The sequence below is a fragment of the Petaurus breviceps genome, unplaced genomic scaffold (genome assembly GCF_028583685.1).
Source record: "Petaurus breviceps papuanus isolate PSGF00001 unplaced genomic scaffold, PetGlider_PUasm1.0 91041, whole genome shotgun sequence".
NCBI lineage: Eukaryota > Metazoa > Chordata > Mammalia > Diprotodontia > Petauridae > Petaurus > Petaurus breviceps.
The window spans coordinates 7,444,438-7,457,459 of NW_027187400.1; the positions used below are offsets into that span (position 1 = coordinate 7,444,438).

At 47.5% G+C, this 13,022-nt stretch overlaps 1 protein-coding gene across 3 annotated transcripts in view; it reads right to left on the reverse strand.

The window, feature by feature from the left end:
• Positions 1-585: 585 nt before the first annotated feature.
• The window catches only part of MACO1 (macoilin 1), an 81,452-nt gene continuing 69,015 nt past the window's right edge, over positions 586-13,022 (reverse strand). For all 3 annotated transcript variants that reach the window (XM_069079072.1, XM_069079071.1, XM_069079070.1), the window contains 4 exons: positions 12,702-12,884; positions 9,497-9,617; positions 6,602-6,776; positions 586-2,585 (listed from right to left, as the gene is read on the reverse strand). In XM_069079072.1, coding sequence (XP_068935173.1) covers positions 2,383-2,585; positions 6,602-6,776; positions 9,497-9,617; positions 12,702-12,884 — 682 coding nt within the window. In that variant the 3' untranslated portion in view covers positions 586-2,382. The remainder of the gene's footprint in view (positions 2,586-6,601; positions 6,777-9,496; positions 9,618-12,701; positions 12,885-13,022) is intronic.

Consider the following 13,022-nt stretch of genomic DNA (forward strand, 5'->3'; position numbering starts at 1 on the left):
CAAGACCCTTTATCACCCTTAGCCTCAGTTTCCTCATCTGTGAAATGAAGAGGCTGGCCCAAATGATCTCTAAGGGCCCTTCTACCTCTGGCATGTTCTGATTCTGTGATACTGTATTATCCACTCTATTTTTTTTAGGGAAGAGGAACAAAAAACACAAAAAGTCAAGTTAGCAACAGCCTTAATCAGATAAGATACCTAGGGGGAAAAAGGGCCATGGTTTATATAAGGAATAAAAATTATATATATACATATGTGTATATGTATATATACATATGTGTATGTGTATATATACACATACATGCACACATATATGTGTATATTCATATATATGTGTGTGTATATATGTAGAGAGAAATAGCACCCTATGTCTGAACTCTTGGCCTCCCAGAGCACCGAGGCAGATTCCTCCCCCAGCTTGCTGTCTTCTGCTCTCTCTTGAGCAGACTTGGGCTGTTAGTCACCTACCACCTGGTATGGTGGAGGGAAGGGGGCAGAGGGGGAAATTAGTGCCATAGCCCCACCCTGCTGAGGAGACACTACATTGCTAGTTTCATTTTAAAAGTTAAAACGGCAGAAAGGTAGTTGTATCTGCAAGAAAATGTTTATTCTTTTAAACCCCACAGAATAAAAGAATGCAGCCAAGACCAAGTACTGAACGAAAATGATGTCCCAAAGGGGAGCAAAATGGGGGAAACCCTCAACACAAATAGTCAGTGACAATTTTTCATGTTTTGCACAAAGATGAAAAATCCGTGACATTTCTGAATAACACTTTTATGGTGACAATTATACAAGATGATTCAAAGGTGCAGAATGACAGCGACATGCACATCTGGCTGGAGCTAAAAGTTGGTTGTTTTGGGTTTTTTTATACCAAAAGAAGGCCTGTGATTAAAGTGATGAATCTTTGAACATTTCTATTTTTACCAACTTGCTTATTCTATGTAATTCATTTTCAATGAGACATTACACGCCAATTACATGAAACTTTTGAAAAGAGCTATGCTCTTCTAGGATCCCCAGCAAGAAAACCAAACTGGTCCACTGGGCTCTGAATTTTCCTAGAGTCCAAACAGTTTTGCCTTGCCTGCCCTCTCCCTTTCCTGCCCACCCCCGCCCCATTCTCAAACACTTCCCAAAGCTGCCGGGACAGTTTCCTACCAATGTATACTATACACCTGAAACTGAAGTCCTGGTGCAATTTATGAGTTTCTTTAAAAGAAAAAACTCTTTTTAAAAAAACTCCTTGGCACGCTAGCTGAGAAAGAGTTGGTCATGCTCAGCTGTCAAACACAGGATGGTACGGAGTGGAAATCACAGTTAAATAAGTTAAAAAAAAAAAAAAAAACAAATCCCACAAACCCAGAACTGCTGCTTTTGTTGGCTGTCTCGACAGTCTCTGGCATGCAGCCCACTGCACAGCCCAGCTCTCCCTTCCCTAAGGATCTTCTGCTTCACTACCTGGGCTCTCTCAGGGGGGTGGTGTGGTGTGGCTGAGGCAAGTGACAGAACGCTCGAGACCCAGAGGAGGCGTGACACCTTGGTCGCCACCATCGACGGTCCAGTGATAACGTCCACTTTTTGCAGGATGATCTGGAATGAGCTTGATCGATGTTGAAGCTAAATGGCAGGGAAGGGGGCATGGTTTTAAACGACCAAGTCTCCTCTTGAAATGTCTCTTTCCCAAGGCACTGTGAGCAGGACTGCTAGTGAGGGGAACACAAGGACTGAGCAACAGCTACCATTACGTTACCGGCCATTCCTGCTATCTGTTTTCTCCCGTGCGCTTCCACAGTGCCCTCGGAGGGGGTGGGAATTCAATTTTTTTCCCTGTGACATCAACATCCTCTTCTTTAATACCGGCTATAAAAATCAAAGCTTTGTTAGATTACTGAACCCTTTCCACCTAAAAACTAAAAGAATTTTCTTCATTATCTCATGTGAATCCAATCTGCAGGTTTAGCTTGATTATTTCAAACAAAAGATAAAAAACAAAAAGAAAAAAGAAAACAACAAACCAAAAGGAAGGGTTGAGAATCAAGCAAAGCCCTGCACTTTTTTTTTTTTCAAGAGGAAACCATGCAAAAGGACATAAAAGGCAAAATTGGCTACGTGAAATCCAAGAGTTGTTTTAATGCATTGGCCGAGAAAAATAAATTGCAAAGTTCTGTGAGGTTTTCTAAAAATTTACAAGAAAAACTGATGGGCAGTTCTAATCAGACTTGGATGTTTTCCCCACCCCCCACCCCCTTTCTTTTTTTCAAATGACAACATATACAGTCCCACACAATACAATTTTTTTTTTATCTTGACTGCAAGAGATGCTCGTTGCGATGCCTTCTATGTGACCAAAATGTTGGGCAAATACAAAGTTGGCAATCATTTCTTCAGGGGCTGATAAACAGAGGCATTGGGATCAAGTCCAGATGGGCTGGTCTCCACAAATTTGGAAGAATAATGGGGGGAAACAGGACTCAGGGGGCTGGTGGCTGCAGTGTATGTTATGCTGGGCATGACCGCCATGACTTCTGCAATCTTCTGTTTGAGGTCCTTGATTTCCTGATCTTTCTGGATGATTTGCCCTGGAAGAATAAAGATATAGCGTTAGACAGGATCAGCCCCCCTCCCTCTCTGATAGCCCCTGAGGCATCTGGATTCAGGAGGATGGTGGTGAGAGGCAAACTGTGAGGAAGAAACAGACATAGTGATTTGGGCAACATGTCTACCAAAAATCCCACGTGCACAGCCGCTGCTCTTGTATGTTCAGAGGGCAGGGTTTTAGAACCCTGATTCATGTCTCAGGTGGTGTACACCTGTTCATATACGCATCCCAGCTCCCTGGATGGTCACCACTGAATGTAGTGGTGATGCTGCCATGTCTGAGAGTGTCGCCACACCAAGAGAGGTGGCCTGGCACAAAGGCACCAGTGCCTAGAGGCTTGGCTCCGGCAATAATGTGCTGTGTGACTTTCGTTAGGTTGCTTGACTCATTAGAGTTTCAGAGTACTCCTCTGCAGCCTGATGGGGCTGGACAACACGGTGGGGATGGGCCTTTAAGATGGTGCTCAGTGCGAAGGTCCTTGCTAGCTGGGACAATCTGGGTTCTACTTCTCAGGTGTCCATCAGCCCTGATGCTGTGGGGCTCCAAGGCTCCTTCCAACTCTGGGGGTCATGCATGCTGAGTAAGTTGAGGACTCACCTTGTACGCTCTGATCAAACAGCAGAGGCACCAGGTAAGTGGGAATATCCTCCCTTCAGACAGTTCTCATGTCATTAACAGAGACAGGGGCTGCCGAGATGTTGGTGTCACTGTGAAGAGGGCCTTCTCCTTCACAAAGTGGGAAGGCTGGTTCACACATGTCACCTATAACAACTGTGACTGTGTTGTGCCATTCTCCCCATGGGCCAGGTCTGCCAGCCTGGGACACACCGGCTCCACTCCCTCCCTCCTCATCTCCAACCAGTCGCCAAGGTTCATTGCCTGGCCTCCAATTCACAGAGCACTGGTTCAAGCCCTTGTCACTTTTTATTTTTTTATTTTTATTTTTTTTGCTTTTTGGAGGGGGAAGGGTAGGGCAATTGGGGTTAAGTGACTTGTCCAAGGTCACACAGCTAGTGAGTGTTAAGTGTCTGAGGCCGGATCCGAACCCAGGTTCTCCTGACTCCAGGGCCGGTGCTCTACTCACTGTGCCACCTAGCCGCCCCAGCCCTTGTCACTTTTTGCCTGGACCATCGACCTAATCCAACCACCTCCTGACCTCCCCTTCCAATCCAGAGAGATCTATGGCAAAGCCTTAGGCACACGGGTCTCTCCAACACTCTGTGTCCTATTCCTTCTACTGTTTGCCTCGCTATGTTCAGCCAAAGTCCCCCCCCCCTTACTGACCCTCCGCTTAACCCAGCATCACCACACCTTTGCCTGGGCTGCCCCCAGGCTGCAGTGCATTCCTCCTTCACCTCTGCCTTCCAGCTGAGACTTAGACACCACCCTCCTACATAAGGTCCATCAAGATGACCTCTGCTGCTAGCATCAGAATAGGGCCAATGGTTCTGAAGAATGACCGATCCTTTTAGTGTCATAAGAAAGGTCAGAGACCAAAAGAGGTAAGAACACATCTCTATTCAGGGAGAATTAGAAAAGGCCAAGTGCATCCAAATGTGCCAAAATCAAGCTTGGGCCTGCCCTTGGGTCAATGCCTGAGGTTTCCAATGGATTCTGTGCTATCAAAGAGGGTGCACATGGTTTCCATTCCTCTGTGTGCCCCTAGTCGACAATGGCCCTAGAGGTGGCTGTGTGGCACAAGGGCCACTGACCCTGGAATCTGCAGACCTCTGTAAGAGGCCTTTTTCTGCCACTTGACTAGCTGTGTGACCATGGGTTCCTCATATTATGTCTCTGAACAGCAACAGGGTGAGAGGGAGATGAGAACTACACAAATTCCCTCCCTTCCAGGGCCGGGGTTACCAACAAATGAAATTGTAAGAGGCTACAGACACGACAACAGCCAACTCATCAGCCAACACACATGTGGGATACAAAGACAAATCAAAGAGTCATGCCCTTGAGGAGTTCACATTTACTGGGGAGAAGCAATATGCATATAAAGATGTAAAGACCTATTTTACACACACACACACACACACACACACACACACACACACACACACACACACACATGCACGTGAGCGCACAAACACGAGGTAACTGAGTGGAGCTACCCAATGCAGGCCCTCAGGAAAGGCAGCCAGGTCTACGGGGCAGATTTCAGGCATGCTGGGTGGAGAGCCAGCCTGGGCAAAAGCTCAGAGAGAGGAAATGATGGGAAGCTCTTTATCAGCTAAATGGTTTTTATTTTTAAACCCTGGAGGCCAAGGGGAATCACTGAAACTTCTTGAGGAGGGCAGTGACAGTGTCAGAAGCGCTCTGGTGGTTCTGGGGCACCACTCGTCTCCAGGCTGTCCCTCGGGGGAGATGACATGGGGGAACCCTCTTTGGGGAGATCTGCCAGGCCATTCTTCTTGCTTTGGAGGATTGGCTCTGCTTTCATGCTAAGTAAGATTCCTTCTCTTTCATGCCTAGGACTCCTATGCTGGCCTGGATGCAGGTCCTGCAGAGCTCCTATAGGCTGTGTCTATCCAACACAACGACATTCTGCCCAAAGGACTCCCACCACCTGTGACTCATTCACATCCACCTGGTGTTCCGGGGTAACTCAGTGTGGCCCTGGTTATCCAACCTACCGATCTCTGTGGAGGCCACAGCCTCTCATGTGGAGACTTTGGGCAGATCTCCATCAGGCAGCCTGTACCAGACACAGCAGCCAGCTTTGCTGAAGGGCCTGCCCATGAACGGTTACTCCAAGAGGCTTCCCTGAGCCCGTCTGAGGGAGCTGGTGCCATATCCAGAAAGGCTTGTTGGAATTGGATAGCCATCACAAATGGAGCTGAGCTCCTCAAGTTCAACAGCTTGGCCTCTGGTGGGCAGCCTGCCTGGAGAATGGGAACTATATGACCCTTGGAAGACAGAGTGGTCACTGTTGGAACCCTTGGATTTGTGGTCATAGCACTGCTGTGATCTGACACGGCATGCCTTGGGTGGCCTGCATGAAGCTGATCTCCAGTCGTTCTGCATTCTTCAGGGCCTACAATTTCTGATGGTTTGGGAGGGGTGAGGAGAGGAAGAAGAGCTTTTGGAGAAGAGTAGAGCAGGCCATAGCGGGGAACATTTAACACTTTAAATAATAAGCGAATGGCCTTCTGGTTAGGACTTCCTACCCCACACTCTAATCTTCACCTGTTCGTAGTTAATTCTTATATATAAAAAGGTACTGGAACAATGCCCCAATTTACACATATTTGTTAACATACTGCTTGACTTTGAATGTCTGGCACTGCTCTTCACATTTTTGATCACTGTAAAAATCTATACTGTCTGAATGCAAAATGGGATTTTGAGGATTGGATGAAGCCTTCTATCTCCATGGATATTTACACCTTTTGTTGCCCACCTCTTGCCTGGACTATCGAGAAAGCCTTCTGATTAGTCTCCCTGCCTCAAGCTTCTCCTCAATCCAATCCAGCCCAGCCCCTGTTCAGCTGCCAGGTCTGACCACATCCCTCCCGAATGAGCCCCAAACATCCTGAGGATCCAATATAAGCTTCTTCCTACACCCCACTCCCCTTCATACCCTTAGGACTGAGCTGCACTGGCCTCCCTGCAGTCCCCAGCCCACGACCTTCCACTTGGCAGCCCTTTGCTCCAGAATGCTCTCCTCTCTCCCCTCCCACCCCCTGGACTTGCAGCTTCCCTGGGATCCCTCAATACTTAGTTCAAATACCACCTTTGGCAGCAGCTTCCCCTGGTCCTTTCTCCCCACTCTACACTCCCTGTCCTCCCTTCCTCCTGACATGACTTTCTACTTACACTGTACACGTAGATCTTGAACGTATGTACACAGTTATTTGCATATTGTCTTTCCCATTAGAATGTAAGCTCCTTGAGCTCAAGGACCCTTTGGCTTCTCTCCAGTGTTTTCTGGCACACAGTAAGAGCTTAATAAATGCCTGCTGCCTGACCCAGGACCCAATCCAGCCATACCTTGGGCAATCTCGAGCTGCCGTTTGGCGTCACCTAGAGCAGAGAAAAGATCCAGCTTGATTCTCGTCTCGGCACTCAGGCTATTTTCTAAGTGCTGGGTTTTATCTTGCATGGCTGACAGTGCTGACATTAACACCTCTGTATCCTTTTCGTTCTCTTTGTATTTCCGGAGCTCCTGAGAAGGGCAAGGAAACCAGTCAATTCAAAAAAAGACACGCACGTGTTGAATACCGATTCTGGGACGTCTGATGCATGCTCTGTGGGACGCACATAGATGAATAAGGCAGATAACCTAGTCTGAAGAAATTTCTACTTTGGCAGCAGAGCTAAAACATCCATTTAAATAACTATAACACAAGGCAGAACCATAACCACTCCAAAGGAGATCTCCAAACAATGTAGGGGGTTAGAGATTTAATGAAGGCGAGATCAGCTCCAGTGAGGAGCGTCACGAAGATGTGGAAAAGGGAGGATGTGAAATAAGGGAAACACTTCTATAGGCAGAAACATGGGGGGAGGCAGATCCAAGGGTCACAGAGTTAGAGGCAGAAGGAAGGTCTTTAGAAATCCTCTCAGGCAGAAGTGCCAGACTCCAAGCTGAACCAGATTAAGATGGGAATGGGAAATATCTAACAAAATAAAAACACAACAGAAAGAATGTCTCTCTGTGGGATCCTAAGTCACTATGCTGTTCTAGAGATAGGTTTCTGTTTTAGTTTGACACCACTACTCTAGTCCAGGCCCCTCATTTTACCGATGAGGAAACTGAGGCCCAGATACTTGCCAAAGCTCCCACAGGACATAAGTGGGAGGGTTAGAATTTGAATTCAGATCCTTTGACTCTAAATTCAGCACTCATTCTACCATTCACTATGAACTTGATGGGGAGCAAAGGGAAGGTGTGTGCAGGGTGAGAATGGGGCAGTGGGAGCCATCTGATTTGGAGAGACTACAGAGCTTTCTCAAGGAAGTGGGATGAAAGCTGGGAGAAGGAAGCCCTGCCCTGTCTGCCTAGGAGTGGAGGCTTCATTTGGGAGACTTCAAGAGACCCCGAAGAGTTCTGAGGAGAGGGCTGGCTTAAGGAAGTTTCCTGGGCCGTGTGAGGAGGAGGGCCTGGGGCAGAGAAACCAGCACCAATGCCACTGTTCCAAATGTCCAAGTAAAAGGTGAGGAAGGCCTGGCTGCACTGGGGTGGGGGCAGCAGGAGGTGAGTGAGGGCCTGGTTACACTGGGGTGGGGGTGCAGGAGGTGAGTGAGGGACTGGTTACACTGGGGTGGGGGTGCAGGAGGCGAGGAGGGTCTGGCTGCATTGGGGTGGGGGTGGCAGGAGGCAAGCGAAGCCCCTGAGGGATCTCTCAGGGGCTGAGCCAACAGCAGTAATGCCTGGATGTGGGTTGGGGGACTAAGGGTGGTACCTTCCCTATGAAGGAAAAGGACCCCAAGAGTGAGGTTTTCCAGCTTAGGTGGCTGGGAAGATGGCAGGGCCATCAACAGAAAGCACATTCAATTCAGCAGACATGATTAAGTGTTTGCTGTATGCAGGGTGCTGGGACTGACCTTAGGGGGTTTTCTGGGGGGAAGGAACAAGGCAAGGAATTAACAAGAAACATTAAGCAGTTTGGGTTTCAGTTTGAACTAAATAAAGAGTCTGAATTCTCTATTCAAATCCCACCCTTGGGAGTTTAGGAGCTGAAGCACAAGTGCCTTGAGTTTGGGGGCTGGAGCCCTCCTGTTAGGAGTATTGTTATATTAGGGTGCACAAAGCAGGCACTTGGTGAAAACGATCTGCATTTCCAATGGGCCCCTGACAAGGCAACAAAGCCTCCTGCCCTTCCCCAGAGAAGGTTTCCTTGTCGGCATTGTGGAGAGCAACAAAGGCTGAATTCCTTGCCTGCTGCTATTTCAGGGAACTGCAGCTGAACAGATGGCCTCAGACTGCTCGGGAAATGCCAGAAGAGCTCTCTTCTCTTTGGACCACAGGCTGAAATGGAGGTCTATGGCTGGGAGTTAGAGGACTCAGACTTGGCCCCTACACCAGAAGGAATCTCCTAACGATTCCTAAGAGGGAATGGGAGACCCCCCCCCCCCCCCGACAGGAGTATGCAAGGACCCAAGGAAGGGGGTCACACTACGTGGACTCTAAGGCCCTCTCAAACCCCAACAGTCTATCTGGGATTCTGATTATTTAGATTAGGTATTTTATAGCAGGAAGCTTGCCTTTTAAAAACATCCACAAAAAAAAAAAATAGTGGAACTGGCACTCTGGAAAGGCACAGAGAATCCCCAGCGAAGGGAGGGCCCCTAGCTGAGCTGCCATGTTGCCAGGATCAACATCAATGCTCCAGCTCGTCTCTATTCGCCTGCACTGATCTGGAAGGAGGCAGGCCTGGGGTGGGGTTGTGGGGTGAGGGGAGCATACCACAAGCCACTGTGAAGGGTCTCATGCTCAGGAGCCAGGGTGGCAGGAAGACCAGCGCCTGGGATTAGGCCTGGGTGGATCCCATGGTTACTCTGAGCGGTACAGACCAGCTCACTTTGCCTTCATGGGCCTCAGTTTCCTCATCCATAAAAGGGAGATAAAAAAGGACTTGCCCTCCTCCAGGGTCACTGTGAAAGTCCAGTAAGATGACAGATGCCATGTATTTTCTAGTGTGTAAATGAGCTACTAGTCTAGAAAACCTTTAAGGCCCTTTTGGTACCAACAAAGTCTGAGATTCAGATTCCTTATAATGGGCATAAAAATCTCCTCCTTCAGACACAAGTATTGTTATGATAGCGTCTGGCAGGCAGTAGGCAAAATAAACATCTGTTGATTGACTGATGGACGTTTTCCTGAGAAGCAGACTTAGGGGGAAATGAGAGGAACTCCCTCAAGGGGTGCAACTTTCTCCTTACCTGAACTTTAATTTCTAACTCTCTGATCTGGTCTTCTTTCAATTTCATGTCAATCGTTAGCTTCTTGCATTCTGTCTCAAGCTCTCGGATGCGATTCCGTAAGGTTTCGGTGCATTCTCCCCTTTGGAAAAGAGAAGGCGGGGGGGGGGGCCATAAGGAAAGGATTCAGAAAGATTCCTAGATGAGTCCCAGCACAAGATCCCAAGCTCCCATTCACCCGAGGCTTGGCATTCCCATGCAGCCCCGTTTACTCCTCCCCGACCTCTACCTCCAGCTCCCAAGACCATGGAACATGGGAGATCACTCCTAGAGAGTCAGATATGCAGCATCCTGGGAACGTCAGGCCTTTTCAACAGGAGGGCAAGAGAAAGCCCCTTGTGGGAGGGCCTGAGTCTCCAAGCCAATTCTTCCAGAAAAGTGCTGTGTGATATGGACAATGATCTATCTTTTTCTGAGCCTTTGTTTCTTCATTTAAGAAACAGGGAGGGAGGGAGGATGGTGTTCATCTATCTCACAATGATGGTGATGGATGGCCCATCGCCAGCCCATTCTCTATGCCTTATGATAGCAGCAGGGGAGAGATAGTGGAGGAGTGAAAAGAACACTTAAATCATAGTTCATGACACTGACCAGCTAGGTGATCTTGGCAAGTCACCTCCTCTCTCCTCTCTGTAAAATGGGGGTGATATTTCTTGTAGTACCTCACACTTAATAACCCTTGAAGCGTTAAACAAATGAGAGCTATTAAATTCAAATAAGTTACTAAGATGTAGGACAGAAATAAAATTAATTCAGCCTTCCCCTCAGCCATCTTCCAAAGAGGCAGACTTCAGAACTTATATAACTTCTGCCGACCTCCTTTTACCTGGAAGGAGATCTTGAACATTACAAAAGATATTCCATATGTGTATGGGTGAGCAATTTTTCAACAAGGACAAGACAAAAAAAAAAAATAGGCTTCAACTGTTAGAGAGGAAAATTTGTGTTGCACATCTCAAAGGATTTTCCCATTTTCTGTCTAAGGGACACTGGAAAATAACGTCCAGAGGGCAGTGGGTTCTCCTAACAGAATTCTCAAGAAAAGGATCAGTGAGATTTTGGAGGCAGTTTGAGTGCAGTCCTGCTTAGAGGGAGGCTGGCCAGAGACAACTATTATAATACCATCAACATTTTCTCTGAGTGTCCATTTTTTCTCCAAAGCCCAAGAATTTAGAGGGGCTGGCTGCAGAGATCAACTGCACTATTAAGGCAGCCAGATGGCTCAGCGGCTAGCGCTGGGCCTGGAGTCAGGAAGACCTGAGTTCCAATGTGGCCTCAGATACTTACTAGCTGTGTGATTCTGGACAAGTCACTTAACCTCTGTTTGCTTTAATCCACTGGAGAAGGAAATGGCAAACTGCTGCAGTATCTTTGCCAAGAAACCCCATGGACAGTATGGTCCACTGGGTCAGGGAAAGTAGGACAGGAGTGAACACCTGAAGCACAACAAAGGATCGATGGAGCTGAAAAGCCAGAGTCAGACTGTGGGTAGCAAGGAAGGGTTCAGGAGCTCTAGAGTATTCATCTCCATTTGAAGAGGAAATGATTATTCACCAATTATTATGCATTTGCAAAAATCTAAAAGAAGGCTATTAACATGCCAAAGGTTGACAAGTAAATTGCTTGTTTAATAAAACAAAGCAAAATTCATGGAGAAATTACAGTAGGATTATACCACACAGATGCAAATTAGGGTAGAAATTAAAAATAGAATAAATAATAATTTACACTCACCCTGCATCTGCAGATTTTCATGTATTTTGTCAACAAGTATAAATGGTCCCATCTTGCAGATGGGGTAAGTGAGGCCCAGAAACCTCAGTGAGCTGGAGATGAAGAAATGTGCCTTTTAATCTTCTTACCCCCTTGGTGGAACATAGACCAGTAAGACTTCAGATGGGGGATCCTCAAACATTGAGGTTAGGTTTTTGTTGTATAGACAACTCTCTTTTCACTGCTTGGCTAATCTGACCCTAATAGAGACTTGTATTTGTTTCTCCCTGCCCCTCTCCAATCATGTCCAAGCAGATGAAGGCAGCGGCACATGAGGGCACATGAGGAGTCAGCTAGGCTGTGGGGGTGGGCTGGGACTTCACCCTTGGGGTGCCTACCTTACCGTAGGGCCTCCGGGTGTTTGCTGTGTCTAAAAGCACATCTACCCAGAGTAACTTAGAAGTGCAATTGGGGAGATCTCAAAATGAAGCAAGCCTCTCTTCAAATAAAATTCTTAGGAAACAGGTTTAACACTTACATGGCTAAGATCTGGAATAAAACTCTTAGAAAACCTTTCAGGAAGGTAACCCCTTTGACCACCTACTCTGAAGCAGAGGAGATGGCACAGTACAGAGTCCTGGACATGGATCTGAGTCTTGGCTTTGCCCCTGAGTATATGTGTCCTCAGTGGGCAAGTGACTTCCGATATAGGGGCTCAGTTTCCTCATCTGTGAAATGGGGATGATACTGCATCACATACCACTTATGTTACTGGGTTGTTCTGAGGAAAGCACTTTGCATACCCTAAGTTTGCTACAGATGTGAACAGTGCGGCAGTGGAAAGATGTTAGATTTGGAGTCAGACGCCCTGGGTTCAAATCCTAGGCCCCGCCTTATTGTCCCCTGGGGGACTTTGGACATGTTACTTGTGTACTGTGAAGCTGGTAGCTTCATCTGTCAAATGAAGGGGTGGGCCCCAGGGTCTCCGAGTGCCCTTTCAGCACTCTGCTCCAAACATTACCACCACCATTCTGGTATCAGAGGCAGCATGGTATGATGGATAGAGCTGGCATGTGCACAAGGCCTGCTGCAGACACACACTGGCTTAGTGATCATGAGCAGGTCACTCAAATTCTTGGGACCCAGGTGGGGATTCTCTGTGGTCACACAGTTACAGAGGAGTTGTCAACAGTGTCCAGTGGTGGATCACCCACCCTGGGGGCTTCCTACTTCGATGGAACTCCAAATTAAAAAAAATCCCACCTTAGAGCCTCATGAGGCCAGTGAGACCCAGACTCATCAAAGGGCAGCTTGTGCTGTCAGGTGACCCCAAAGGTATTTATGAGACCTCGCTGTGCCCCCAACAGGCTCCCAGCACATCAAGTTACAAGTCCTATCTTCACTTTGGGAAAGCCAGTCTCAGATCCAAGAAGGCTGAGCAGGCATCGGGTACCTGGTGGCAGCAGCAAAGGCAACGGCTCGGGCAGCAGTTGCTTCTTCTAACTTCTTCCTTTTCTTCTCCTCCATTAATTGCTTTTCTACAAAGCTTCGGGCCTCCTGCTCCGCTTTCAGTTTTTTCTCCAACTGGCTGATGGTCTGCTTATCCTTCTGTTTCATTTGGACAGCATTATGTAATCTGTGGGGAAATAAGTTTTATGGAAAGCTTTAGGATTGGAAATCCCCACTGTGAAACCTGCAGACAACAATCTCTATCAGATCCAGGCCAAGTCAACAGGTAGCTCCCGTAATCAATACCTCAATCTGTGTTTCCTGG